Source organism: Triturus cristatus, chromosome 5_1 (genome assembly GCF_964204655.1).
Source record: "Triturus cristatus chromosome 5_1, aTriCri1.1, whole genome shotgun sequence".
Classification (NCBI taxonomy): Eukaryota; Metazoa; Chordata; class Amphibia; order Caudata; family Salamandridae; genus Triturus; species Triturus cristatus.
In genome coordinates, this window is record NC_140587.1 from 473,434,435 (window position 1) to 473,461,129 (window position 26,695).

The window sequence follows — 26,695 nt, forward strand, 5'->3', positions numbered from 1 at the left end:
AACGACCTGGAGAGTTCTCCATGGAAGGACGTAGAGCACAGAACTCACTTGGAAATGTTAGGACTGCCAGCGTGGATCTGTGTATCCACACGTGCCATGACAGCCAGTAAGGGTGGATTAGTAGAACTGGAGCCTGGAACAATGGCCCAGGAACCTGCCAGGAGAGGAAGGGGCAGAGGGCGCGGGAAACCGGCCCCCACTGTTCCCAGGGTCCAGGAGGAAGCAGAACCTGAGGGGGATGCCCTGGAACCTACAGGGGAACAGGTGGCCGAACTGGGGGAATTGCCTGAGCTGACCCATTGGCAGCAAGAGGGTGGTCCCTCCAGGGAGGAATTCTGCCAGGCTCAGAAGGAGTGCCCTTCTCTCATTGGTGTGCGGCAGCAGGCTGCAGACCAGGCAGCGGGCCTAGGGTCCAAGGAACATTTGATTTACTGGGAGGATGACTTACTTTATAGCGACCCTAAGTTTGCTGAGCCCGGTGCAGCCCGTGTGCTGGTGGTACCCGAGCGCTTCAGGAACTTCTTACTGGGTCTGGCTCATGACGTGCCTCTCGCAGGACATCTGGGGCAAGACAAGACCTATCACAGGCTTGTCACCCACTTCTACTGGCCCCAGATGAAGAAGCACGTCAGTACCTTTTGTAAGTCTTGCCAAACATGCCAAGCCAGTGGTAAGAGCGGAGGAAAGTGCGTGGCACCCCTCCAGCCTTTTCCTGTGGTGAGCACCCCTTTTGAGCGGGTGGGCATTGATATCGTAGGGCCCCTGGACCCCAAGACTGCCTTAGGCAACAGGTTCATCCTGGTCTTGGTGGACCACGCCACCCGGTACCCGGAAGCAGTCCCTCTCAGGACAATCACAGCACCCGTGGTGGGCCGTGCATTGATGGGGATCTTTTCCCACGTGGGGTTTCCCAGAGAGGTGGTCTCCGACCGGGGTACCAACTTCATCTCTAGGTACATGAAGTCTCTGTGGGAGGAGTGTGGGGTAACTTATAAGTTCACCACTCCGTACCACCCTCAAGGAAATGGGTTGGTTGAAAGGTTCAACCGCACCCTGAAAGGTATGATTATGGGCCTAGCGGAGCCCATGAGACGGAAGTGGGACGTCTTGTTACCATGCCTGTTGTTTGCCTACAGGGAGGTGCCTCAGAAGTCCTTAGGGTTCAGCCCCTTTGAACTGCTGTATGGCCACCCTGTTAGAGGACCTCTCACACTGGTGAAGGAGGGGTGGGAGAAATCACGTGGGAAAACCCCCCAGGATGTGTTCAGCTATGTGCTGGCCATCCGCAACCAGACACAGCGCTTCAGGAAGCTCGCTCAAGAGAACCTAGAAGCCAGCCAGGAGGAGATGAAAAAATGGTACGACCAGAATACCACTCTGGTAGAATTTCATCCTGGGCAGAAAGTGTGGGTGATGGCACCGGTGGAGCCTTGTGCGCTCCGTGACAAGTGGACCGGGCCATACGAGGTGGTAGAGCGCAAGAGTGAGGTGATCTACCTGATCAACATGAAGACTCCTAGGCAGCCCCTGAGAGTCTTGCATGTGAACCGCCTCAAGCCCCACTTTGAGAGGTCTGAAGTGACAATGCTCATGGCTACAGATGATGGTGGGGAAGAGGATAGTGATCCTCTCCCTGACCTCCTGGCAACCAAGGAGCAAGACGGATCAGTGGATGGTGTGGTCCTCTCGCCCACCCTGACCCCAGAACAGCAGAGAGACTGTCGCCAGGTGTTGGGTCCGTTTGCCTCCCTGTTCTCCATGACCCCAGGTGTCACCAATTGGTGCGTCCATGATGTGGACACTGGAGATAGTCTACCTGTGAAGCAGAAGTTTTACAGAGTAGCTGACAAGGTCAGGGCCAGCATCAAGGAAGAAGTTTCCAAGATGTTGGCGTTAGGGGTAATTGAGCCCTCCAGCAGTCCCTGGGCTAGCCCAGTGGTCCTAGTTCCCAAGAAAGCTGCTACACCCGGTGAACCGCCAGAACTTCGGTTTTGCGTGCACTACCGTGGGCTCAATGCGGTCACCAAGACTGACGCGCACCCCATCCCCAGAGCTGATGAGCTCGTGGATCGGTTGGGAGCTGCCAGGTATCTCAGCACCTTTGATTTGACTTCGGGGTACTGGCAGATTGCCTTAACTGAGGGGGCAAAGGAGAGGTCGGCATTTTCAACACCAGAGGGGCATTTCCAGTTTCGCGTCATGCCCTTTGGATTGAAAAATGCCCCTGCCACCTTCCAGAGACTGGTCAACCGGGTACTGACCGGGCTGGAGCAATTCAGCGCCGCATACTTGGATGACATTGCTGTGTTCAGCTCCACTTGGGAGGAACACTTGCAACACCTCTGTGAAGTGTTGAAGGCTCTGCAGAAGGCAGGCCTCACTATCAAGGCCAGCAAGTGCCAGATAGGGCAGGGATCAGTGGTGTATTTGGGACACCAGGTGGGGAGCGGCCAGGTGGCGCCCCTACAGGCGAAGATTGATACCATTCTGGCTTGGGAACCCCCCAAGACCCAGACAGAGGTGAGAGCCTTTCTAGGACTCACCGGGTATTACAGACGGTTCATTAAGGGATACGGCACCATTATTGCCCCCTTGACAGAACTAACCTCTAGAAATCAGCCCAGGAAAGTGAATTGGACAGAGGCCTGTCAAACTGCTTTTGATGCCCTGAAAACTGCAATGTGCACAGCACCCGTGCTTAAGGCACCTGACTTTTCCAGTGAGTTCATAGTGCAAACAGACGCTTCAGAGCAAGGTGTGGGAGCAGTACTCTCACAGATGGACGACGAGGGCAGAGACCAACCTGTAGCTTTCATTAGTAGGAGGCTACTCCCCAGGGAACAGAGGTGGAGTGCTATTGAAAGGGAAGCATTTGCTGTGGTCTGGGCCCTGAAGAAGCTGAGGCCCTACCTGTTTGGGGCTCACTTCCGTGTTCAGACCGACCACAGGCCCCTCAGATGGTTAATGCAGATGAGGGGTGAGAATCCAAAACTGTTGAGGTGGTCCATCTCCCTACAGGGAATGGACTTCACGGTGGAACACCGTCCCGGTACAGAACACGCCAATGCTGATGGTCTGTCCAGGTTTTTCCGCCTTAGTGATGAGAACTCCCAAGAGGGTGGGTAGTTCTCCCCACTTTCAGCTGGAGGGGACACGTGTTAGACCTGACATCCTTGGCGTGGGTTTTTCCCCTATCTTTTGCCTCTACTACCTGGATTTTTGACGCTGTGCTGGATTTCGTTTTTGCTGGTTTAGATGCTTTGGACACTCTGCCACTGCTAATCAGTGCCAGAGTGTAAGTGCTCCCTGTGTAAAATATCATATTGATTGGATATACCTGATTGGCATATCTGTATCACCATGAAGTCCCTAGTAAAGTGCACTGTGTGTGCCAGGGCTGGTGATGACAGATGCTACTAGTGGGTCTGCAGCGCTGATTGCGCCACCCACCTGTGTAGCCCTAAAATGGTGTCTCAGGACTGCCACCGCAGGCCTGCCTGCAGTCCCCGGACTGCCATGTCCTCCTGGCCAGTGTCCACACTGACCGGGCCTAACCCTTCCCTTTTTATACACGTCAGTCATCCCTATGGAAGGCCCAAGGTACCCCCCTGGGCAGGGTGCAGTGTATGTAAAAGGTAGAGCATGTACTAGTGCAGGTATCATGCTCTGGTAGTGAACAGCGGCCATTTTGTGTGTTCACTGCTGCAAGGTTATCTTGCTCCATAGGCTAACATGGGGGAGGCTGGTGCCAATGGCTATCCGCCTATCTTCTCATAGGAACAAGATAAGACATGAGTGTTTGATATCCCTGAGCTCAGCATTTAATAACACATCTTTTAGGAGAGGTTGTTTTTAAATCCTGAGTTGGAGAATAGTACTTTTTAGAGAGTAGCTGTTCTCTTGTCTGACCCTTCTGTGTGCCTGGGCATGCTTGTGGATTGACTGTCTGGCTTGAGAGTGACAGGGGCTGGGGATCCCCCAGGAGGTTGGCTGAGTCAGCCCTTTGCTGAATGGCGACATTTGCAAGTAGAGTGGAGGGAGGAGATAGCACCTGGGAGTGAATAGGGCTGTGCCTGCCTGCCACACTGCTGGCTCCACCTCCTGCTGGGCGGCTGACGACTCTGCCCCTCACTCTGAAAAGAAAGCAGAAGCCAGGAAAACAAAGTGCTCCAGCAACACCCAGAACTGGATCAGACCGGGCTCAGGACCCACTTGCACAAAGACTTCAAAGACTTTTAGGGGTATAAGTACAAGACCCCTGACAACAGATTTTTAGATTCTACAATCAAGAGGAACCTCTGCTGAAAGACGGACTGCTGAAGGACTAAAGGAAGATTGCCTTGCTGTATGCTCTAAGGGCTGACCTGTTCTGCTGTGCAACTGAAGCTGAGGAGGAGAAGGGGCCTTGCTGTGTGCTGTGACCCTACCTACTTGACCTAACAAGACTTTGCTGTGTGCTATGTCTTCAACTCTGAATCTCCAAGGGCCTGAGAAGAGCTGGCCTCCTGTTTTGCAACCCAGGGATAGAAAGGTTGCCAAGACTTTAAGACTCTGCGGTGCCCCCTCTGTGCTGCTGTGTGCTGCAAGGTCCGTGGACTGTTCTACCGAACTCCTAAACATCTACCCCGTGAAGTGCTGGGCTGCTCTCCGCTTTGCTTGAGAGCGCCGCGCTGACCCTTGCCTGAAATCGGCTGCCGTGAGGAAAAGATCGACGTGCTCATCGGCACGTGTATTGCGGTGGCCAAGAGATCGTGGGCGTCCCCTGAGCTGCTACGAAGCTTGGTGGTGTCTCGATCGACCCGCTGACTCGGGGTGCCTCCAAACATCCTGCCCGCAATTCACCGCCACGGCCCTGGGCCCGAAATCGCTTCGAAGCTGTGTCTCCCCGTTCCGCAAAGCCACGGAGAAAGGAGCGAGAAGACCGCGACCTGATTGGTTGGCGGTGGAGGCTTGGCCGGAGGAGCCGCGCTGCGATTGGCTGACACCCGGTGACGTCCGACGTCGTCACTGGAGGCTCGTCGAGGGAGCCGCGACCGGATTGGTCCATCGCTCGGGAGCTGTGGAAGCCCCGCACCGAACAGCCTGAGAGGAGCGCTTTAGTAATAAGCGCAGAGGCATCGCCAGAGGAACGTGGCTATCTAAACACCGAGAGTCTACGAACTGATTCTTTTTCGTGAGTACTGAATCACACAAGAGACTAGAGACTATCTTCTTACGATCCTGACAACGCAAGAAAGCGAGTAATGTGCAAACCCTTTGATACTTGATTGCCACTGCCGAAACTAGATAAAGTTATATTTTTGATATATTTACCTGTGTGGTCTACGTTTGTGGTGTACTAGGGGGGTCATTGTAGTTGTTACGTGCAAATACTTTACACATTGCCTTGGGGATAAGCCTGTCTGCTCGAGCCAAGCTACCTAGAGGGTGAGCAGGGGTTATCTACCGTGTGTGTCCCTGTACCCTGACTAGAAGCAAGGGTCCCTATTTGGTCTAAGGTGTTTACCTCTGCCAACTAGAGACCCCCAGATCTAACAGGTAGGTACCAGTGCCTCTGGAGTAGTAGCCTTGTGCAAACCCGGTCCTCACCTAAAGTTGGTTCCCAGAAGCGTGCTCAACAGAGTAAAGACTTGTTTGCATTAGAGAAACTGCCTTTTAATGTGGGCTAGTACCATCCTTCAGTCCAGATCATAACAAAGCTTCTTTGAATATTTTCATCCCAGAAAACTGACAACGGAGCAGTGCGCTCTTGACAGACTACTGCCACTCTGCGTCAGGCTTATAATGAAGGAGTTCAAAGCTGATCTGTGTTAGGCTAAGACTATTGCTGCTGAGCCCTACCACTCTAAATAGCTGAACTTTTGATAAAATTACAGAGAGGCAATCGCACCTAGCACTGATACCTCCGCACAATCGCATAGTTGCGTTTACATTTTAATGAGAGCAAGTAGCACTTTAACTCTACTCCAAAGTCTTTTTAAAACAAATGAAACAGAAACCGTTATGCAAGTGATAAAGGTTGTTCTGTACACTCTTTCTTCTCAATGTGTAATATTGTCTTTGGTTTTATTGCTCGTGTAATGGCCCCCCCTTTGGTTTGGAAGAGTCTGCCTTCTGGCACTTCATGTTAAATGACCCTGCATGTGATCTTGTTAGTCTGTATAGTCCTTCACATACTTGTATTACTTTGTCCTCTACATGTCCATGTAATGCTCAAATACTCTGTCCTCAAGTACAGGCCATTGTTGCCAGGTTATTGTGTGTCTGGTTTACCTTTACCTACAATGGAACACTGAGGAACCCCTTGTGTTCATGTCAGTGTATCAGGCAAGTGGACAGGCTAAATTGACTTGCAAAAAAATAAAACCCTTAACATGGCAACTGTTCTCATCTGGAAAAAAATAATTACAATCGACCCATCTCACCTTCTGTAATCTTTTCTGAGAATATAGCTGAAGCCCCAGCAACTGTCCATTTATTAGCTTGAGGACAGTATGAGAGAAATGCACACATTGTATTAGGAGATACCTGCCATCAACATGATACACTGCAAACATGGTGGGATTTCATTAAAATGGAAATCAACCCTTTTCAAACCCCTTTTTCAAATGTTTTTTTTAGTACAGTTTTTGGAAAACCAATGTTGGTGTATATTTTGCACTAAAGACAAAGGGCATTATAAAAGAAGAAAACACTGAATCAGATCAGCAGTGATACAAGTACAGACCGTAGCTGGCAAGCCTTCACTAAACTGCATCTAGTGTTAAATACAAACATATGGGTTATATTGGATGGGAAAAAAAATAATTCTCGCCTCGTACTGGTCCCTATTCCACAGTCCTTGGAATAGGGCGCCTCCGTCCCACACTCCATTTCCAGCTCATAGTATCTCAAACAGGGGCCCCAGATTCTGGAAAATTTCTTCGGGAACCCTCTTGCCTTCTATGTCACACTCTCCGCACCCATGTAAAGGTCCATGCCCGCACTCCACTCAGCCACTGTAGGGAGGTTTGAGGCTCCCCAGTATCTGGCTATGTCCCTCTTGGTGACTACCAGCCCTAGGTTACATAGCAGGAGTTTGTAACAGGGGAGATCAACCTCTGAAGGAATGCGTAACAGGACATACTTAGTGCTTACCGACAGCTGTGTCCCCACTACTTTGCTCAATTCCTCTTCTATTTTGGTCCAATATGACTTTATGTGGTGGCATTCCCATAGCATGCGTATACAGGTCCCGCACTCTGTCTTACAATCGAGGCAATCAGGTGACTCAGCCCTCTTCATTTTATGTAGACTTGCCCCATCAAAGTAGAACCTGTGTAGGATCTTAAATTGTATCAGTCGCAGCCTTCGCTTAATGGCCACCTCCTTTGGGTGCATGAATGCATCTTTCCAGCCAATTCTCCGATGGTAACCTCCTATTGGGATCTGAGGACCTTTGTCTGGTATTTCTCCCTGAAGTAGTCTCCCCTCCAGGGGTGCGAACTCGGGGATGTCTGATGTGTCTAGCCTCTCTGCCTCCATGCATGCTGTAATGACAAATATTTATATCGTTGGATGTCACTCAGCTGATACTCGCGTTGGATTGAGCTGAAGGAAATCAGGGAGCTCTCCTCCAGAAGGTCACCTAGCCTGGATATCCCAACCATGTCCCAAGATCCAAAGCCCTGAAACATGTCCAGTTCTGGCAGACTTGTCCCCTCCCATAGTGGGGTTTCCTGTGCGTATCTCTTGTCCCACCTCATTTGTTGTTCCGTCCACTTCCAAGCATTGATCATCCTCTGAGTCACTGGCAGCAACTGCTGAACTCCTCTGCCCCTGTAGATGTAGTGGAGATAGGTACGAGTTTGAAACTGGAGCTTTTCCCAGGTGTATGTTGGATGATCGCCCAGTAGGAGTCCCCATTCATTAGTGACAACTGAGTGAGCTGCCCGCTTATATGATCGTATATCTGAGAATGCTATCCCCCCATTGTATTGACTGCGTTTGAGTGTCTGGAATGTGTGTCTCCTCATCAATTGTCTTAAAAATCTCCTCAGGGAACTTATAGTAAGTGCTTCGGAGGATGTAAAGCAACTTCCAGAGTGTGACCATTTTGTACATAGCGGCTCTGCCAAGTAGCATCAGGGAAAGTCGTCTCCACCTTTCCACGTCCTCGTGGAATTCTATTATACCCTGCGAAATATTATGATTAGGACTCGCCGTGATGATGGGTGTCATGTAGAGACCTAGGTATCGGAACCCTTCTCTGTCTACATGGAGTTGTCTGGGGAGATACTGCATATCTGGGCACTCCCCCAACCAGATAGAGGCTGGATTTATCCCAGTTTATTCTGTATCCAGCACGACGCCGGTAGTCCTCAAATGTCTGCAGTATAATGGGAAGTGTCGTGATGGGATTAGTGAAATACAGGAGGATGACATTTGCGTAAAGTGAGAAAAGCTCATCCCTAAGTAACTCCAGGTTGTCTCTAAAGCCTCTTATGTCTGGGTGATTTCGGACCAGGCATGCCAGCGGCTCCAGTATTAGGGCAAACAACAAGGGGCACAGAGGACAACCCTGCCTAGTGCCCCACACACGGGGAAATCCGCCGACATCACTCCGTTTACCCAAACTCGAGCCCTCGGGTTGCTATACAATAGATCTATCCAAGCTAAGAAGACGGGACCAAACCACAAATTCAGTAAGGCTTGTCTCATAAATGACCAGGGAATGGCATCAAAAGCCTTCTCGGCACCAGGCATAAGAACACGTGTGGGTCAGGTCTGTTTAGCACCATGTCTAGGCAGTTGGTCAACCTACAGACGTTAAATCTTGTCAACCTTTTCGGCATGAATCCGAACTGGTCACAATGAACGAGGGAGGAGATCACCGGTAACAGTCATGTGGCTAGGATAGTGGCCAATATTTTTGTTTCCACATTCAATAGCGAGATAGGTTGGTAGGACCCACAGTCCATGGCGTGCTTCCCTGGTTTGTGGATCACCACTACTGTGGCATTAAGGTGGTCTGGTGGAAGTGTATCCTCTGCCTGTGGCGCCAGGTACATCTTTAGCAGATTTGGACACAGCAGACTGGCGTTTGCCTTAAAAAAATTCTGCCGGCAATCCATTGGAACCTGGGGTCTTCCCCGATTTTTTCTTACCAATGGCTTTTGTGACTTCTTCCCGGGCAAGCTCTTTTTCATGCGCTGCTCAGTAATCTAAGGAGAGGATGGGGGTATAATTGTATTTAAGTAACTGCGAATTTGGGGGTCCTCCGTTAATATCCTGGCCTTATAGAAATCTGCATAATATCTTGCAAATACATCTGTTATGTTCAGGGCAGCCGTGTATGATACGCCATGTTCCTGAATGTAAGTAACCCACCTTGATTCCCTCTCTTTCCTACCTAGCCAGGCTAACAGTCTCCCAGCTCTATCTCCTCTCTCGTACAGGCGATGTTGCGTTGCCATAATCTGGACTTTCGCTTCTTGGTGAGCCAATGCCTGATATTCCCTGTGGGTGACTGTAGACGAATTGTAAGCGGATCAACATCTGGGCCCAAATGCCCTTCCATGTCTAAAAGCTTGTGCTCCACTACCTCAATCTCACTGGCCTCCTTCCTCTACTTGTGAGCCATGATGTTTTGTGCCCTGTATCTAGGCATGGTTTTGTAGGCCTCTCAGAAGACAACCGCTGAGGACACTGAATCCTCGTTTTCACTGAAGTACAGCTCAGAGTCTAATCTAATCTACTGCCCTGTGCCATAGGTCCCATGCATTTAGCCTCCACCCAGACCACGGTTGTCCACCCACTGGCAGCCAAACAGGTGAATGGTCTGAAAGTTCTGGCGCCAGGTATTCTATCTTGTCAACCGTCTCTATCTCCCCCGCCGGAGCAAGAAGATGATCCAGCCTGGAGAACACATTATGTGCACCTGAGAAGTATGAGTACATGTGTAGGGTATAGTTTGCGCAAAGGTCAATCAGGCCTAGTGTGTGTAAAAACCCAGCCAAGAGTGTTCTCCCTTGTTGTCACAGTGTTGCATGTGTATGATCTATGCTTGGATCCACTACATCATTGAAATCCCCTCCCACTACGTTTGTTAAGTGCTCAGACTCCATGTTTATATCTCAGGCACCTTGTCCAGTGTTTGTTTTGTCAGACTTTGGGGTGTGTAGACACTAACTAAAGTGAGTTCCCTCCAGCCCCATTTTCCCTGGACCGCGACAACGTACCATTGGGGTCTGTCCAGATTTTATTACTACGGAAGGGGGGCCTCTTTTTGAGAATCCAGCACGGGAGAAGTTGGTGTATGCACCTCTCCCAAGAAACGCGCAGTGTGTGTCCTGGAGGTGCGTCTCTTGGAGGATGATTATAATGGGTTTTAATCTCCTAAAGTATTTGGCCACCAGCCCCATCCTGATTTTATTTCTGAGTCCGTTGACATTCCATGTCAATACTGAATATCCGGTCTCACCCTATGTATGTGATAAATCTCCCTGTGGTGGCTAGAGGCCAATTGTTGCCGGAACTGTTGACACACCTCACTGCCCTTGATTCCATTACCTCTTTCTCTAACCCTTGACAATCAACAACCCTCCCCTTGTGTAACCCTGCATCCCAGGACCCCGTACAGGTCCCCCCTCCCTACTCCTTCCCACTGCCCACGCACATTTCTCCAACAGTCAAAATGACCACTGTGTCGTAAGTTAAGCCTGAGAGGTATGTGTCTCTCCCTACCTCTAAATCAACCCCATCCCACCCCGAAGAAAAAATTAGAGTTTTCCCAACATTAAACTGGACACTCACTAGGAGTAACGTGTACCTGTCAAGGGGCATCTACTGCCATCTTACTACCCTCCAGCAAGCCCGTGCATCTGAGCCTTCTATGCCTCCCTCGTGCACCTGCTGTTGTGGGAGCACTTGGCCTGCATTGTCTGGACTTGGCTCCTCCATGCTGGTGACCTTTTGGAGAAGTGGGTGGTCGCTGTCTGTTTCTGCCGAATGTTCCTGCTGTGATGGATCAGAGGTCGTTCGCCCTCGGACCCAGAGTTGTTTCCTCCCATTTGTCATTTGTGGCAGTTCTTCTTCCGTATCCGTAGTGTGGACTGCCTCCCCAGGGTGCAGCTCTGGTTAGAAGGGTGTCTCTACTTGTTTCTTGCTTGCCAGGCCATGTCTGCGGTTCCTCTTCTCTGTCCGTTATCTGGGTCCATGCCCATTGGAGTGTCATGGTCGGAAGCCCCCATCGAATCATGGCTGCCTCTCGGAGGAGGGCATGCCTCGATCCAAGTCCATGCCTCCTCCGGCGTCTGGAAAAAAAGTGATTTACCCTGAAAGATAACCTTGAGTTTCGCCGGGAAGAGCAGCATGTATTGCATGTGCTGCAGTCTCAGTTTTGTTTTGACGGAGTCAAAGGTTCCCCGTTGTTTCTGTACTTCCCAGGAGTAGTCAGGAAAAAACATTATTTTGGCATTGGCATGTCTAATCTCTCCAGTTTCTCTCATCTCGCGGAGTATCAGGTTGCGGTCCTGAAAGGTTAAGAAGCGAGCAATTAACAGCTCTGGGGGTGCTCGCGTAGGTGGGCTGAAACTGGCCATTCTGTGAGCCAGTTCAATTACAAAGCAAGGCAAAAATAGTGCAGCCAGGAGGGAGTTTTTAAGCCACTTGGTCAGGAATAGTCCAGTGTCTGTTCCCTCTGAAAAGCCTATGAAGCGTAGATTGTTCCAGGTGACCTCTTTCAGAGAGACAGCGAGACCTGTGACATCCTTGAGCAGGGTATGAGATCCGTCTTCCACCTCTGATATACGGTGTTCTGCCTGAGTCACACTCTTGGACACGTTGCAGAGGTCCTGGTGCGGTAGGGTTACTTCAGAACAAACCTCAGCTATTCTCCCTTCCAGAGCTTCTCTGGATGACTGTATCGCCTGCAGGAGGATCGCGTTGTCTGGCAGAGGCGGTGTTTCTCCTTCTGCTCCTGTCAGCAGGCCCACAACCTTTGCATATCTATACATTATCCTTTGGCTCGGTGGTTTCAGCTCCTTATCTCTGGCCACTGTAAATGATTAGTTCACCGTATCTCCTAGCTGAGATAGTGTACCTTTAGTGTTGTGTTGCTCCGAGGCTTACTTCCAGGCGTCTGCCCACCAATACGGTTACCTCTGCGGTCTGGGTTGTGCAGGGCTGTCTTTTTACTGACTGGCAGGTGAGGACCAGAAAGTCCCTCGTGGGTAATTGTCTGGGGGGGACCGCGGAGGGGGGCTCAGCAGTCTCTAATCGGTCCTCCATGGCCTTAGATGTCCTCGGGAAATGTCTTCCTTGGCTGCAGTTACCTCCAGACCAGTGCTCTGCCGGTCTGCTCCCCCCTAGGGGGTATGTCCTCTGCTCGGGGAACCTCTGCATTCACCAGTAGCTCACCCCAGGGCTCAGAGACCTCCTCACGGTCATTTATTGATGGGGCATCACCCACATCTCAAATTTTGCCCTCAACTCAGATCACTCTAAGGTGAATCAATCCATGTATCTCCCCATCGGCATCGCTTATGCCCTGGCAGCGTGCTACACAACCATACATTATTCAAAGCCACTTCATGAATCTTCCTCTTTTGCTACATGAAGGAATAATGATGCATAAGTACCACTAGGGGAAACTACTGGAAGTTTATTCTTTCAAGAATTACCCCTCCCCCTCAACAAGAAGTACTGCACTCATTAGAAATCATTATGCTGCTAAAGGAGTGCTTCCATTGCAATACATGGAGAGTGCAGCATTGCATTTCAAAGAAATTGGGTGCTGCTATGATCAGAAGTAATAGTGTGAGACTAAGCTGTGTTGTGCCTCTTTCCCATCAACGCTCCCTCTTGGCTAAGTCCTGCTCTGCCCTTGGGATTATAAAACATGAGGACTGCAGGCAAGCCGGCGGTCAGAGTTTATGAACTCAAACGTCAAAAACGCAATCAATTGGTTTACTTATAATTAAAGTGAAGGCCCCATGCAGACGGCTGACAGATATCAGATACTTTTCCTTCTCCCAATGAAAAATATCTGGTGTATGCAATTCATAGAAACACTTAGGATAAACTTAAATCCAGGCCCCTGTTTTAAGTGGAGTGGAGGTCACATTCAACATTGTGACAGGAGACTGAGAGATCAGGATTCCTTCTACTTGCTGAATTCATTTTGGCTTAGCAATCATGCTTTGACCTACGGTTTTCAGACCACAGTTCTTCCAGCAGGATTTGGACTGCTGACCAATATAAGTAATGGGAATTTCATCCCTCTGACTAAGTGTCTTTTCACTCTCTCCTTCCCACTTCCTGGAGGCCTCCCACCCCACCGTCATAGACGACATTTTGCGCATTTGAACACTTTCCATACAAATTCTGACACAGTGCCCTTCCTTCCCACTCACACTTTTGTCCAGAGGAAGACCCCACCAGTAAGGTTCTGACAAACACCTACGCAATTCCAGGGGTCGAAACGTCGACATACCACAGATGCCAGTAACGCCAACAGCGCAGGCTGCACTGTGACTTCTGTTTTACATGGCTACTACCTGTTTCATTGTAATACATTGTGATATGGACTATGTTTAAAATGTGTGGCATGGAGTAATATGCCCAACAATTTGATTGTGATAATTGTTAGTAATATCTTTCACTTACCTCACAACCTCACTCAATTCACTGCCCCTCCCCTTCGTCACCGAATTGGGCACACCAAGGATTGCTTTTAATGTCCTTTGTACATTTGTGTTTTCAAACCTATGCAACAGATGTTCAGTGTGATTAAACAACACTTGAACATTCTTCAAATTCTTTTTTGATTTATTTGTTATTCTCTAATTATAGTGCTTTGATTGATGTCGTTTAGGTGTTTAATTACAATTCAGGAAGATGGCTTAGTGATGTCAATACTCACATCTAAGTTCTGTAAACCTGCATATCACAGGTGCTTATCCCAGAGGGATTCTACACCGGTTATTTTTCTTAGGTTATGGACATGAGTACCATTGCACTAGTTCATAAGAACACCTGCTAGGTACAACACTAAAATATGCTACACATCACTATTGCTCCCCAATGCGTTTGGAAGGGTTTAACTGTTCAATACAATTTGTGGGAGGGGGATTATATGTATTATCAATACTACACCAATGTGCCATTTTGTTGATCAAAATGGGCAGAGGGTAGCAAAAAACTTTTCATCATCGCCGTGAGGAAATTGCAAACAATGGCTCTACACCCCATCAAACTACTTATTGTAGTAGTATTTTCCAGGGCCTCATATTTTTTTATGTCTGCTACTCAAAAATATACTTGACACATGCACAGTAATAAGGATTGTTCTTTGTATAGAGGAACACTCATGCTAAACAGGGTCCCTGGGCAATTCATTCCAAGTGTGGAGACTCTGGAATGAAATACGTTAACACTGCCTTCACCCAACACACACAAAGAATGTCAAGTGATAAAGTAGGTAGGTCTGAAAGTCATAGATATAAAGCCATTGCTGATAAATAGGCATGACAAGAACAAGGGTACCTTACAGAACCTCCCAGGGTGCGGGGAAACTCAATTGAGAGATCCTATGGGAGAAGGTACTCCTCCTAGACTGCATTGGTCCATAGTGTGAAGATAAACTGTTGCAAACCAGAATAATCAGAAAGGAGAGCCCTTATTTTGCACAACTTGATCAGCTACCCAAACCAATCTAGGTATAAAATATAAATAACAGTGGGGGTGTATCCTTCACTATTGATTAGGGAGCTGAACTAAAGACTTGTGAGTCTCGGACAGCCTCCTAAATTTGTCATTGCTTGTCTGTTGCAACGTAAACAAACTTAAGACGTTTAAAATGTATGATGTTGCAGTACAACTTTGAAGAGGCAATTAACAATCTGAGGAAGATAAAATACTCACATGCCAAGCACCACCGGGTGGTCCTTTGCCAAGCACTAGGTGAGGAATATAATGTTGCTGCTCCAGTTTCCACTGCAAAACGGATGGGTAGTCATACCCAAAATCGGCATCTGGATGGAGCAGCGTATCAAATAATACTGCCACTGGATTGGATGAGCGCCCTTCAAGTCCTTCTGACAAGTACTCCAAGTCCTAAAGAAAGAGAAGAAATGAATTTCCATAGTGAAGCCTTGATCTGTATCTTCGTCAATACAAGGTTTTTTCTGCAGTGATGGAGTAGTACAGCAATTCTTAACCTTTTGACTTCTGTGGTCCCCCACTTGATCATTACTGGAATCCGGGAGCCCCCACTAAATCAATATTGGGATCCAGTGACCCCCACTGAGTCATTACTGGAAGCCAGGGCCCCTGCCTAAACAATTTTGATGATTCGGATTGCTAACAATACACAAAAACATAGAAACAAAAATTCAACAAACAAAAACATAAATTATGAAATATTTTATTAAATTCACAAAAAATGTGGAAAAATAACAATTTTAATAATCATGAGAGAGTTGGAGCTTTTCTAAACAAAATTGAGGTCACCCATTGTCTGTACTACTTTCTGCTTGATGCACTTGCACTGCTCCAATGAATGAATATGAAGATAGCCATGCTGCCGATCCCCTTGGTCAACAAACAGTTTAAACACTCAGTTAATCTGCATATAAGGTCTATGCAATGCTGCTATTTCAAGTGCTTTCATCATAAACTCTTGTATTTAAGTAGAGTTGGAGAATAATTCCATTGCATAGGTCCATAGTGAGAAGCAAAGCAGATCAAAAATAGGATTGAAGATGAAGTTGATCAGAAGCCAGCTCACCTGTCTACAGTGTTTAAATGTTTGACCTTTGCACTATGGAAACTATAGAAAAGAATGTCTAAATCAATGTTATTACTACATGTGTCCAAATAACAGGTTTTTGGGAAAGGTAACTCAGATGGGTATGCCCAGACGTGCTTGCTGTCAAAAAGGACTCAGGCTGCACTTCACTGATGAGGTCTAAGTAGGCTGAAAATAGTCTGAAGTTCCTTGCCTTCCATTCTAGCAAGTACCAGGCTTAGTAGTTTGAGCTCGACTGTTAGTATTAGACCAGGACCAAGGCAGATTTGCATAAGGCTGGTCTCAATCTAGAGAGGCATTGTGGTTGAAGAAACAATAGCAGAAATGCGGATTCAAAATATTGTCAGTGTTTGAGAATAATTCAAATCTTCCCTTACTTTGTTCCTTAGTGGAATAGAGGCCTTAAGTAGGACCGCAATGCCCAGACTTGGATCCCATGCTTGCTTTGCAATAGAACTCGGGCTAAGCCTCACAGATGAGGTCAAAGTTGCATGAAACAATACTGAAGTGGCTTGTTTTCACTTTTAGAGGAGATCTTGCCAGGCAGTTTGAGCTGGAGAGGTTCTACAGGTGCAAAACCAATGCTGATTAGCATTAGGCTGGTCTCTGTGTAGAGTGGCACGGTGAGTGAAAAACAATGGACTGGAATGTGGTCTTGAGTGATTGCCAGAGGCTGAAATTAATTCAAGAATTCTTTCAATCACTTTATTTTTTGTTCTAAGTGTGATTTGGGGTACAGGGAGAGGAAACATGTTTGCAAGGGCTTATGAAAGAAAGGTGGGCACATGTGTTGGCATAAAATAATATGATCAAGGGCAACGTAAGCAAGATAACTAGTTAGAATAACTAACTGGGACCATGAAGTGACAATAAAAAGCTAAATGAATTGGGCTGCTCAGAGAAGGGCTAATGATGGTGATGGAGGGTGAATCGCAACACTTCAGCATATTACTTCTCAATGACCAGAGTCATGAGATCAAACTTTCAAGGAATTCCTACGTCTAGGAGGTCAGACCAACTGGAGCATGTCGACCATATACAAAGATGGCTCAGCAAAAAGTGCAAAAAGCACCAACATGTGGTATTTATTGGAAATAAAAACTTGCCTGGGCAAGATGACTTGCTGGCCAGAGAGAGATGGGCTACTCATTACTTCGGTTAGTGTGGGGAGTCCTCAGGAGTCTCCCTCCTATTTATTTCACTATTTGTCATTCTTTGTTGTGTGGATCAGGCCCTATGAGTAACAAAAGTGTTTTACAGAGATTCAAGCATAGATCAATGTTGCAGGACATCTTACAACAAGAGAAGGACATATGATGCATCAGGGCAAGCCAAAAGCATAACATTCCAATAGATCTACGGAGAAGACCGTTTTGTTAAATTATTAGGTGTAGGAGAAATAACTTAACCAATATGCATGTGAAAATAACAGAGAAGGCAGAGGTTGGCCATCGAGGGTAAGCTATTAGCTGAATCTAGATCAAAAACAGAAGAGACGTTTATACAAAAGACATTTCAGCTCATTTAAAGAGAACTAGCAAGGGGATAGTTTTGGTAGCTTGTGGCATAAATTTACATTTTTTCAGTGGTACCCATTAGAAGAATTATTTTAGGGGCATATGTATCAAGCGATATTGCTATCGCAAACACTGCGAATCGCAAAAAACTGTGTTTGCGACCGCAAAATAAACTTGTGCTATGTATGACATATGTTCGCATCGCATAATAGAAATTCGCAAATTTAGCGAATACCTATTTTGCGAGGCCCGAAATCTGCAAATTTTCATTGCGAATTCGCAACCTGTGACACGCAACCTGCGACACGCAACCTGCGATTATCGCAAATAGAGAAATCGCAAAATGGGAATTCGCAAATCAATGTATGAAAAAAATTGCAAATTGCGATTCTGTGAAATTCGCAATTGTGCACATTGATTTTACCACCAACTCAAAGCAGATGGTAACCAGGTGCAACCTATTTAAACAAGCCAAGAATGCAACAGGGACTTCCACAATGGCAGCCCTGTATGTGATAGCCAGGAGGCTGTGAATTCGGGCTGCAGCACAGAGAAGGAGGCGACAGGAACGGATCTTCAGAGTGTGCATCACTCTGTTCCAGCAGACTGACGAGGAGATCCATGAGAAGTATAAGCTGGACTCAGCCACCATTATGTACCTGATAGAGGAGCTGAAACCCCTGCTGGAACACCCAACACCTAGGACCCAAACAATTCCAACCCATGTGCAAGTCCTTTGCTCACTGCACCTACTGGCATCAGGGAGTTTAAGGGGTGATAGCTGCAGCAGGTGGGGTCTCCCAGAGCTGCCTGTCGCGCTTCTTCCATGCATTCCTGAATGCAATGGTACAGAGGCTACAACATCACATACAATTCCGCAGCACACAACAGGCATTACAGCAAACAAAACAGGACTTCTACCAGATTGCACAATTCCCCCACGTAATTGACTGCATAGATGGAACCCATGTGGCCCTCTCACTCCCATCAAACAATGAATATGTATTCAGGAACCGAAAATATATCATCAATGATATTGTAGCAAAATAGCCTGGCAGTACTCGCAACTCATTTATCTTTAGACATAGTGGGATATACAGACGTCTCAATGCTGGCGGGTTTGGTGAGGGCTACCTGCTAGATAAATGAATGTCAAACATTCTAACATACAGTAAAAGTCTGGGGTGGGAGGACAGTAACTTACCTCTTGTTTTCAATCCTGTAGGTTACAGTGCATATGCAGTGCGGGACTTCATCCTGACACCATACCTCAATCCAGCCAATGCAAAGGAGAGGAGATTTAATTGCGCACACAAATCTACGCGCTGTGTAATTGAGCGGACATTTGGGATACTAAAGAGCCAGTTCCGCTGCCTGCATAAAAGCAGAGGAGCACTACAATACAGCCCAGAGACCTGCTGCAAGATTGTGGCTACCTGTGCAATGCTCCACAACATAGCTACGAAAAAAGGTATTCCAGTAGAACTTACTGATACAGATGCTTCTGAGGATTAGGGCCCAGGTCCGCCTTGCAGACCAGCAGTTGGAGTTGGGCCAGGTGCTGGACGACAGAGATGTGATTAAATCACACAGAACTATTTCTAGGTGAGAAATAATGACACACTGCAAAAGATGTTTTGGTGCAGGACTGTGTTTAATCAATCTTTTAGCAGCAGGATAATGTTAGTCACACAGCCTGACAGACGCATCATGAGTGTCACTAGATGTTGCACATGTTAACGCCACAGTGCAGGTATGTAGGCGAGTCACAAGTCCAGATGTAATGGGTTGCTTCACCCATTTGCTATCCTCAGTGATGGCAGTTCATCTCTTCCGGGAACGGCCTGCTGGCGCACGCTCATGGTGCTGACTGCCCTCCCTTGACTCCTCAGGTGTTGTGCCCCGTCTCACACTGCGCCGTCTGGTTTCGGGAACTGGTGGGGTACAGCTCCTCGCTATCCCCTGAGCCCAGGAGTCCTGTCAGCAGCTGTTCCACAGCAGTGGTGAGCTGCACCAGGCCTTTGGCCACATCCTGGCTGCAGTGGGCCATCTCCACTTGCATGCTCACGGAGCGACGTGACAGCAGGGTCGTGGCAGTGCACAGGCGGTTCACCGCCTTGCTGTAGGTGTCCAAACGGCTGTAGAGACGTTGTTTCTCCCTGCATCTGGCTGCCTGCTCTTGCTTCATTGTGGCACACAGTACTCTGATTGCACCTGTCATGTCCCTGATGCCCTCCCTCATGTCACGTAGGTTATGGTTTACTGAGACCAGCTGCCGGTGAATTGGCCGCATCGATCTTGTTTGCAGGTGCTGTATCATCACCATGCTGCCTTCCAGTCCAGCAAACACAGTGTGTTCATCATCTGCAGCAGCAATGCTGGTGCTCCCCCTTGGCCTGCGTCTCTAGATCTTTCCTCACTATGTTGCAGAGTGTGCTGTTCCTGGACCTGTGCTGCACGCTGGCCTGGCTCAGCCTGGGCATCATCCTCCCCTACGGACTGTGTTTCTGCCTCTAAAAGTGGCAGTGGGGGCACAATGGTACGCTTTCTTGGTGGGACAGGAGTGGTCTGTGCTTTATCATCGGTGTCCTCCTGCCCTGCCTGCTACTCCGTATGTGCGGCCTCCTCAGCTCCTGCACTGTCATCCTGTGTTTCAGGTGGTGCTGTGAATGAAAAGGCACATTTTGATTTTGTGTCATGATCTGGATTTCTCAATGAATAACGTTTTCTCAGTTTGTGTTTGCTAACTGCTGTCTAGCGCTTTTGGCCTGAACTGAATTTCTCATACTGCTTCTACATTGCGGTGTCTTATTGCCCCACAGTATGATGTATCTGACTACATCTCCCATGATGCATTGCTGTGTGTGCTGGAGAAAAGTATACTGGAGTAGCATATATACTCTGTAGTTGGTGCATTCATGAGTGTGTGAATGGGATGGTGATGTGTGAGGCTGGATTTGGCATGCATCTTACCTTGGCTGGTGTTTGCAGGGTCAGAGCTGTCAATGTTGGCCACAACACTGACACTCTCAGGATGAAGGGTGGACTCCACCAATTCCTCGAGGGGTGTTGACTCTATTGCAGTTGGTATTCCCACACCAGTGTTCTTAGCCTCTGCCAGCCTGGTTGCCACCTTCTCCTTGGACCTGGAGCGCATGTCGTACCATCTCTTTCTCAGGTCCTCCACAGAGCGCTGGGTCACACCAATGGCATTTACCTTTGTCTGGATGTCCAACCATATTTTCCTCTTTCTGTACTCTGGGACATGGAGTGATTTTTCCCCGAATAATAATTCATGGCTGTGTACCATCTCCTCTATTATCAGCACCTCCTGCTCCCTCTCGCTGAACTTCTGCTTTCTCTTTCTCCCAGCCTCCTCCTTGTCTTTGTCCTTCTCTTTCTCCTGGGGATCCATTGGAAATGTTTGAAAATGCAGTGCTCAGTTCTCTGCCTCGCCTCACAGACTCTGACTCAGCCTCAGGCAATCAGGTGCAGCATGGGCAGTCCCACTTCCTGGGTGTGATGTCATCAAGCTGCACCTGAATTGCAGATCCCCTATTTTTGCGATTCTTTATTTGCGAATTCGCAAATAAGGAATCGCTAATTGCGGTGTCGCAGTGTAGTTCTGCGGATTTTTGAGAATCGCAATTTAATAGCAATTTTTTATTTACATCGCGTTTGCGATTCTCAAAATGCAATTCGCTAAAAATTGCATTTTGAGAATCACAAACACAGACGTTCATACATATGCCCCTTAGTGTCCTTTTTCGTAAGGAACGAAAAGGTTACTAGCAGAAGGGCATCAGTTCTACAAAGGGAGCAGCAGGGAAAGTTGGAAGGGGTTTTGCCTTGGGAAATTAAAGAATGGAATTATAAGACCCAATTTCCTTTTTCTGGAAAACTGGGCTAATAAGCAACTGTGGACATTAACATGAGGTTATGGTCCTCGAAAATAAATCAAGTGGTGCACTTCTTCACAGCAGGAACCTTTTACGACAGAAGGAATTGATGAGAAGAAACTTCAGATAACAATAATTGGGGCCATGGAGTTGGCTATTATTCTAATAGTGTAATACAGTTTTTGGCCAACAATTATATTTTGGACGATATAAGTGGGGAGTAGAACCCATCTTTGTAGTAAACTGAATTTTGGTCTACCAAAAGTTGTCTTGTTGCTGACATGGAAGAGATTATCAGAGTTCAATGTTTTCAAAATGTGGAACAAAAGTGCATGGTGCTCATTTGTTGCTGCTTCTGTTTGGTTAGTGCTGTATTCATGCACATCTCCATACTCTGTTCTTCATCAGGGTCATTCTATTAACAGTCAGCCCTCGTAAGAAAATCCCTTAGGTATTCTCTCACCGCTTACAACCTTTCTTGTTCTTTAAAAAAAAAATGCAAGACACACAAAATCGTCAACTACTGTTATAAGACTATATTGGAAAGAGTGAAATATCAAAGTAATCCATACAGAGTACTGGAAGCAGAATCAGACATGGCCTAGCCGCACAGAAATCTCCATGATTAGCCAATGCCTAATGGTACAAGCTGTATGAAATTTCATCGAAAAACAATTTCATGACATACAATTACTGAGAAACCATTTCACCTAAACTGTTTACCTGAAATTTGCATGATGAATGGCATTTACCATTTCATAGAAACCAATTCATAAAATGTATTTTTTTCTAAAATTGGCTTATGCAAGCACATTTTTTATGGTATGAATACAATGGTTGCAGGTCTTACTTTAAAAACCCTTTTGTTAGAGATATTTATTTCAGTGTTTAACTTCAGCGGACATTATTTCAGATTTATAGATTTTACACTATCAATTACTTGGGGTGTTTTTAGTTCTCTAGCCCCTCACCACCCCTAAACACTATTCACCCCTGACCCCTCATAGCTCCTAAACACAATCTCTCTCAGCCACCTAAAAAACTTTCTCACTAAGCCGCAGCTGCACACAACCCTGACCCATAAACTGCACTCATCCCAAACCCTAAAAGACCTTTCTACTCCTAACTTCCACCCAATCCTGTACCCTAAAAAACCCTCACCACAGTTAAATTATACTCATCTCTGATCCCTAAACTCCAACCATTCCTGAACCCTAAAACCCTTTTCTATGCCTTAACCCCACCAATCTCCTTAAAACCACCTCACCGACCCTAAACATCATTCATCCCTGAATTCTAAAAAACCCTCACCACCCCTAAACTCCACTCATTCATGAGCCCTACAAACCCGTTAGCACCTCTAAAACTCCATCCATTCCTGATCCCTAAAAAACCTGCAACACCCTAAATGCCACACATCCCTGAATGGTAAAAACCCTTTCCTACGCCTGAACTCTACCCATCCCTAATCCCTAAAAATCCCTCATCGCCCCTAAACGCCGCCCATCTCTCAACCCAAAACCCCTTACTACCCCTGTCCTGCACACAAGTTAAATGCAAGTTTGGAGTTTGCTTTAAAATTATGTGACATTTAAAATGTTTCCATTCATTTTTAATTTACCTTTAAATTGTATTTCCATGATTTGGTTTCCTACAATGTGGTTTCAAAGTTTTTGTTTTTCCAATAATACACATACATCATTCAGACCAATCATCACACGGAACATCAAACCGCACTGTCAGAACCACGGGGTTGTAGGACTTTACAACGCATGCCTTTACCACACATCCTTTACAATGCATGCCTTTATCGTGCAAGGGAAGTGTAGTTAAGAGAACTCTCTCTTTCTCTGTCTCCCCCTATCTTTATTTAAAATTAATAATAATGTTTTTCTGTATTGGGGTAACCCCCCAAGCTCCATCTTTTTAAAATTAACTTTACCATCCTATACCCCTACTCACCCCTACGCCCTAAAAATACACTTAGCACCCTATGCCCCTACCCACCCCTAAACGTTAAAAATACCCTCACCGACACTAAACGCTAAAACGATCCTTACCATCCTATACCCTTACCCATCCCTAAAAATACCCTTACCATTCAATACCCCTACTCAATCCAAACTCCTAAAAATTCCCTTACCCCTACAGCTTTATCCACCCTTAAACCCCAAAGCTACCTTTGCCACCCTATACCTTTACCCACCCCTACACTCTATAAATACCCTTACCACCCTACACCCCTACCTACTCCTGAAAAATACCATTACCTCCCTATACCCTTACCCACTCCTAAGCCCTAAAAATAGCCTTAACCTTTACCCACCTCTAGACCCTAAAAACAGCCTTACTACCCTATATCCAACCTAAAACCCTGAAAAAGCCCTTGCCACCCTATACCCTTGGCCCTTGGTCTTGTGCGCCGCTCCCCCTGGCAAGCTGCTTAGTTCCATCATTACGAGGACGACACCTTGGTTTCAGCCCTTGAGGCCCTCCTGGTTCGGTCTCACCGGCTCATTTTCATTGTCAATTACATTGTTTTGTTTGTGGCGCATTTCTAGTGCTATTTTTCTGATTTTTATTTGTTTATTTGTTTGCCCTCAGGCCAATTTGGTCCTTCTGTGTAGGGTTAGTTCGTTTTGGGCAGTTGTGGCTTTCATCCCCCACTGACTCCAGTCGTTTTTTTCCAGCTCCTGCTCTCCCACTGATTCCCACCCATCCTGCCAGCCCCAAGCACCTCCCAGGCCTACTTATGGGGCCGCTATGTGGCCGTGCCGCTGGCTCACCAATGGCATGCCCGTCTGCACCAGGACCATGCCCAGTGCTAGGGCACATGGCCCTCCCATCATCCGCCCCTACACTGCAGAAGAGCTCCTGGCACTAAACCCCGCATGCCGAAACAACAGCTGCTCTACATCCTCCCTGCGATCAACCAAAGGACCCTTCACATGCTGCCACTGCCATTTCTCCTTCAACATGGGACCACCAGCCCACACTGGATCCAGTGCTGCTGCTGCCCAGAAAACCATGAACAACCCAAAACTGCTCTAATGCATCATGCTCAATGCCTGTTCCCTCTGCAAACATGCCACGGAAATCTGAAACACCATCATCACCCCTCTCCCCGGACGTTGCCTTGATGACCGAAACATGGCTCAACTTCTCCCCGAACCCTGACATCGCCACCACAACACCCGATGGATACAAGATGATAAATTGAGACTGCTCCAACAAACACGGCGGGGGGATCAACGTCATCTTCAAGGAAACCATCCCATGCACTGCCACCAACAAAGACCCCACGCCTCTCATGGAACACCTCAACTTCAAACTACAGACTGACACCAATATCACGATAAAAGGCGCCTTCATATACAGTCCCCCTGGACCTCAAATGCTTTCTGCAATGCCATCTCCAACCTCATCGACCTCTAGTCATCAACTCCCGCCACTACGTCCTACTCGGCAACCTCAATTTCCACGTCGACAACCAAAACAACGCCAACCCCATCACCCTCTTGGATAACCTGAACAACAATGGCCTCACTCAAATGGTCACCAAACCCATGCACAAAACCAAGTCAGACACACATTCCACTCCATCTTCACCTCCAACGACAGAATCAAATTCAGCAATATCACACAACTCACCTGGTCCGACCATGCCATCGTCCACTTTACCATTTCTGATGCTCAGCACACCATCTCCAAGCATCACAACTCCTCCCACCGCAGCTGGGGTAAGGTAACTGAGACACAGTGGGCAGAAGCCCTCAGGACCACCCAACCCGAAGCTTCATCAGAACTTGACCTGGCTATCCAGAATTTCTCCGCATGGATGCGCCGACAGAGTCATCCCATTGAAACCAGCAAAAAAACAACAATACCTCAAAACAAGCCAGCTGGTATACCCCAGAGCTCAGGAGCACCACGCACAACTGTTACTGATTCGAAAGACAATGGCAAAACAAGGAACCCCTCTGATAGAGACGCTCACAAAACAGCCCTCAGCTACTACCACCTACACATCAAGGAAGCCATGAAAGCAGCCATCACAGCCCGCATTGATACTGCAACCAAACACACGAAGGAGCTCTTCAAAATACTCAAGGAATTCTCCAACCCAACATCTACCCCTCCCAAGAACTCTGCAACATCCTCTCGGACTACTTCCACAGCAAGATTGCCACCTTCTACAATTTCGAACTCCAAACCACTGCTCTCGACCTCAACCAACAAGCGCTCACCAGTTGTATGATCACCGCCTGGTCTCTGCTCACCACACAGACCACCTCAGCCATCATGTCTTCTATTCACTTCGGGGAGCTCACCGACCCCTGCCCCCACCTCAGAACCAACCCTATCAACACGGAACTCACCAGAATCATCTCCACAGCAGCCTTCCCAGACAGATGGAAAGAAGCATAGATCAGGCCCCTCCTTAAGAAACTCTCCGCTGACCCCAGAGATCTCAAAAATGACTGACTGATCTCCCTGCTCCCTCACCCAACCAAAGGACTCGAGAAAGCCACCAACCAAAAGCTCACCGAATACCTGGAACAAAAGCATCTACTCAACGCCTCACAATCAGGTTTCCATGCCAACCACAGCACTGAGACCACGCTGAATGCTGTCACAGATGACATTAGAATTCTCTTCGACGACGGAGAAACTGTGGCCCTGATCCTCCACAGCATCTTTGCTGCATTCAACACAGTCTCCCACCACCCATTCATCGGCAGACTCTACAACATCGGCATTCAACAAAATGCCCTCAAGTGGATCTCCTCTTTCCTTACAGGACTCACACAGTGGATCCAGCTGCCTCCCTTCACCTCTGAACCCAATCACATCATATGCAGTGTACCCCAAGGATCATCCCTTAGCCCCACATTGTTCAACATCTACATGACCCCCCTCGCATAAGTCGTCAGATCCGACAGCCGCAACATAAACCTTTTGCTCATCGAGTACCCCTCCAATGCCAAAACCAACTTCAGCCATGCCATAACCAACAAAGCTAAACTAAAGTGAGACAACTGCCTCAAACTCAACTCTGACAAGACAGAAGTACTGCTCTTCAGGAAGAGCACTTCCTTCTGGGACTATAGCTGGTGACCAGCGGAACTCGGTCTGACACCCACACCATCAGACCACGCACGCACATAGGCATCATCTTCGACAGCGAACTGACTATGAAACAAGTCAACGCAGTCGCCTCCTTGAGGAAATATGAATTTTGTGATCAGTTATGTCCCCTATCGTAGACCCCAACGGCTCCATGTACATGCTATGAGTACATGTATGTTCCCTCCTGCTCCAGTTTCGAAGACGCAAATATATGTGCGTCCACCGTCAACATGTCCTCTTTCAGATCCGCCATGAATGGGTCAGATATTCATTCCTAAGTATGAAAGGCCACCGACTTTATGTGGTTCACTTTCCACATTTTACAGATTTAGGCGAGTAGGCCCTGAATTCTGTCATCA

General features: G+C 47.5%; 1 protein-coding gene across 4 annotated transcripts in view; it reads right to left on the reverse strand.

Moving 5' to 3' along the window:
* The window catches only part of OSGIN2 (oxidative stress induced growth inhibitor family member 2), a 223,493-nt gene that overhangs the window by 73,685 nt on the left and 123,113 nt on the right, over positions 1–26,695 (reverse strand). For all 4 annotated transcript variants that reach the window (XM_085605313.1, XM_085605311.1, XM_085605312.1 and 1 more), the window contains one exon: positions 14,905–15,096. In XM_085605313.1, coding sequence (XP_085461439.1) covers positions 14,905–15,096 — 192 coding nt within the window. The remainder of the gene's footprint in view (positions 1–14,904; positions 15,097–26,695) is intronic.